The 3,185-nt window shown below is 31.7% G+C and overlaps 1 protein-coding gene across 1 annotated transcript; it reads right to left on the reverse strand.

The window, feature by feature from the left end:
- Nucleotides 1-328: 328 nt before the first annotated feature.
- On the reverse strand, nt 329-1,487 carry LOC131009898 (two-component response regulator ARR10-like). The gene is made up of 5 exons (XM_057937300.1): nt 1,403-1,487; nt 1,073-1,204; nt 856-980; nt 521-696; nt 329-455 (listed from the first exon to the last, which is right to left on the reverse strand). Exons 1-5 carry the CDS (start codon nt 1,485-1,487, stop codon nt 329-331), a joined length of 645 nt encoding a protein of 214 aa, XP_057793283.1.
- Nucleotides 1,488-3,185: the final 1,698 nt, after the last annotated feature.

Here is a 3,185-nt window from a genome sequence, read left to right on the forward strand (position 1 = left end):
ATTATTAATCATAGTCGACCCATTTTCCATTTTTGCCCCATTGTTGGGTTCCCAAAGGGTCTCGGAGCTTTGACCCGTTTCTTGTTGGATGGATGGTTTGTTCACTAGGGGCATTGACCGAACCGTCTTGGCTTGGATTGGGTCCGGTTACTGCAGTTTGGAGATGAGTGATGACTAGTTTGAAGGGTTGGCTTTCGCTCTTCCGGAGATCGCCAGTTATCATTGCGACATTTCTATAAATAAAAATATATAGCTAGGATAATTCAAATTGAATATAATATCTTGTATGTTACAAGAAAAATTAATGTTGGATTAATATTTAATGAAACTACAAATAGAAGAGAAACAAACTTGGAGATGGCTTGCGACTTGCATTCTGGTTAAGCCGGGCTCGTTCATCAACTCTAAGATCTCTTTTGGGAAACACCCTATAAATGAACTCAATCAATCCACCACTAAAAACAAATATTCATAATGAGCAATAAAAAATGTAACACCAAAATATATATAAAAAAAGTACGTACTTCCTTCACCAAGTTGTTCGACTGCATTCATGAACTTGGCGTGCAGCTCTTGAGTCCACTCGGTACACATCTTTCTCCTCACATTACCATTTTGGCTCATAATATTGTTATCTGAATCATACTCTCCGTCGTAATCGTCATATCTACCTCTACTCCGAGTCTTAAATTTGCCCTTGTTGTTATCATCATATTAGGGTTAGGGTTAGAGTTAGGATTAGGTTTAGGGTTAGGATTTTCACTCCTATGGTGGACCACTTCCCTAAACTCGATTCCTCGTACTGATCCGAGGTTGTTGGATGCAACTAAGATATCCCTCCCTAATCATTCTTGCCTTCTCCCTCATAACATGTTGCCATAGGCTTCTGAGAAACTCCATTGGTGGAGGCTTCTTGATGCAAAGGAATGCTCCATTTTCGAGGGCCCTCATCGCCACGAACGCATTATCATCGGCCATCCCTAAAGAAATATTTAAGGTAGATTAAAATATTATCCTGGATTGAAAAAGGGGGGTTTCAAAATGAATTGAATCTTACAAACTACTGGGATACACATGTTGAGTGCATGTTGTAGAAGTAGCTTAAATCCATGGGGATCAGGAGAGTTGATGTTTGCCATCACAACATCGAATTTCGCATTTGCAAGCATCGGTATAGCAGGAGAAGCAAGTTCAGCACAACTCACTGATCATACAAATTACAACACAACATTTGCAGTTTCATTAGCAGGAGAAGTAAGTTCACCAAGGTTTTTGTGTGTGTGTGTGTGTGTGTGAACTGAAGAAAGAGATATATGGTTAGAAAAAATTTAGAATATTATTCATGGACTTTTAAGTATTAATTATATAAAAGGGATATATTAAATAATACATATAGATATACCTTTATACTGCCACATTTCGAGCTGTTTTGCTATGTTTAGGGCTTCTGCGTCATGATCAACTAACAAAACATGGATTTCATGCATCATTGCATGGATAGAAGCCACTGGAGCACTGTTTATACGTTCTGTCCAAAAATTACCTAATTCCCACATGATGATGTTTTAACTTCTCTACAAAATATAAATAAATATATTCATGTTAAAAAACAAACTTTATACAAAGAAAGGATAAAAAATACTATAAGAGAAATTAGGGTGATAGCTAGGAATTACAGAATGAGAGTTAATTAATCAGGAGATGGTGTGAAAATCAAGAGGAAAAGGGAGGGGTACATTATACTAGTGAAGGACGTTGAAATGTTTAGGAATTTTACATTTATATTTATTATAGAAATCTTCTTTAGATTTTTTAATTTATTTCTATGGATAATTTAAATTTTGGATATCGATAATTTCTTAGAAATTGCACTTTTTAAGTGGCAGTGTTGATAGGTTAATTTGAACTTAGCATAGAGGTCAATATTTTCAATCAATAAAATTTATAAATGATTTACTACTAACAAATTTTCACAATTAAAATGATATCCGATCCATTATTAATGTAAAACGATAGCAATTTAGACTTATCTAAAAGTAAGAAAAAAAAATACCCAAACCCATTTTGACTTCATGAGTAATTACTGAATACTTAAGGAAATTCAACGCTTTAGTTCCCAACGAATCAATTGTCTTTTTTTATATATAGTACGTCAAACGGGTTTTATTTTTATTTTTTTTTTTATTGAAGCGATTTTAGATCTTTAAGATTTTACGCTAATTTTCGTTATTATGCAAAATATGGTACTCAATTTAAAATCGATTTCATGCAATTTAACATCTGCCAAAGGAAATAGGTCAACGGGATCATACCAATTCTATACAATTTCCGGTTATTTAATTTCTTCTGCTGACCACAATTAAATTATCATAATTAATTACCACGGTGAATTTATAAATATTTATGTCTTTTTTTAGAAATTATGGCTCCTCGTTTGTACACGGTATGAAAAAGTGTGATATATTTGATTGTGATGTTTTACTATATGTCATGTTAATATCATGTTTAATTGAATGCATTAAAATATCGATAAAGTATAACATATTATTTGATATGATGTATATATATACTGTAATGCATCATATTAAAATTATATAAAGTTAATAATAGCTATAATTATGATTTATATTACGCATAATCATCCAAATTAATATAATATTTTTGAACTTTTAATTTATAAAGAGTTGTGCGTTTTGTATTATAACTTCTTATCAGACAAGAACTTGAACTTTTTTTTAATCAAAAGGAGAAGAACTTGGACTTGAAATTAAATAAACAATCTTTGGAGATAAAAAAAATATATATTATTGGATATTCAAAAAAAAAACTGAAATTTAGAAAGCTAGGTCATGTAAACCTATTTATTATCCTTACCAAATTACTCTATATATGTGTGTAATATTTCCAGGATGGCTTTCTTTGAGTCGTCATCATTTTACTTTCTTTAATATTTGTAAAGTCGACTTTTCAACTTTCCATGTAAGCTATTTTATTATTAAAAAAAAACCTCTTATTTGTAAAAATAATTTTAGGTCTTCTGTATTCTGGCTTTTATAATTTCATATTAATTTTATTAACTTCAAGGGAAAACTTGCGGCAGCTGTCACACATAAGTTAATAGGATACTCATGAATTAATGTCCCATTAGAGTACGCATACTTCTTTTTTGAGGGGAGTACGCATAC

This window comes from Salvia miltiorrhiza, chromosome 2, assembly GCF_028751815.1.
Source record: "Salvia miltiorrhiza cultivar Shanhuang (shh) chromosome 2, IMPLAD_Smil_shh, whole genome shotgun sequence".
NCBI lineage: Eukaryota > Viridiplantae > Streptophyta > Magnoliopsida > Lamiales > Lamiaceae > Salvia > Salvia miltiorrhiza.

What these genes read in the sequence shown, in the direction of transcription:
- LOC131009898 (XM_057937300.1), bottom strand. Translation starts at nt 1,487, where the DNA reads ATGCATGAAATCCATGTTTTGTTAGTTGATCATGACGCAGAAGCCCTA. An exon ending in CGAAATGTGGCAGTATAAAG is followed by an intron (nt 1,205 to 1,402) that starts GTATATCTATAT and finishes TTGTATGATCAG; the next exon opens with TGAGTTGTGCTGAACTTGCT. An exon ending in ACAACATGCACTCAACATGT is followed by an intron (nt 981 to 1,072) that starts GTATCCCAGTAG and finishes ATATTTCTTTAG; the next exon opens with GGATGGCCGATGATAATGCG.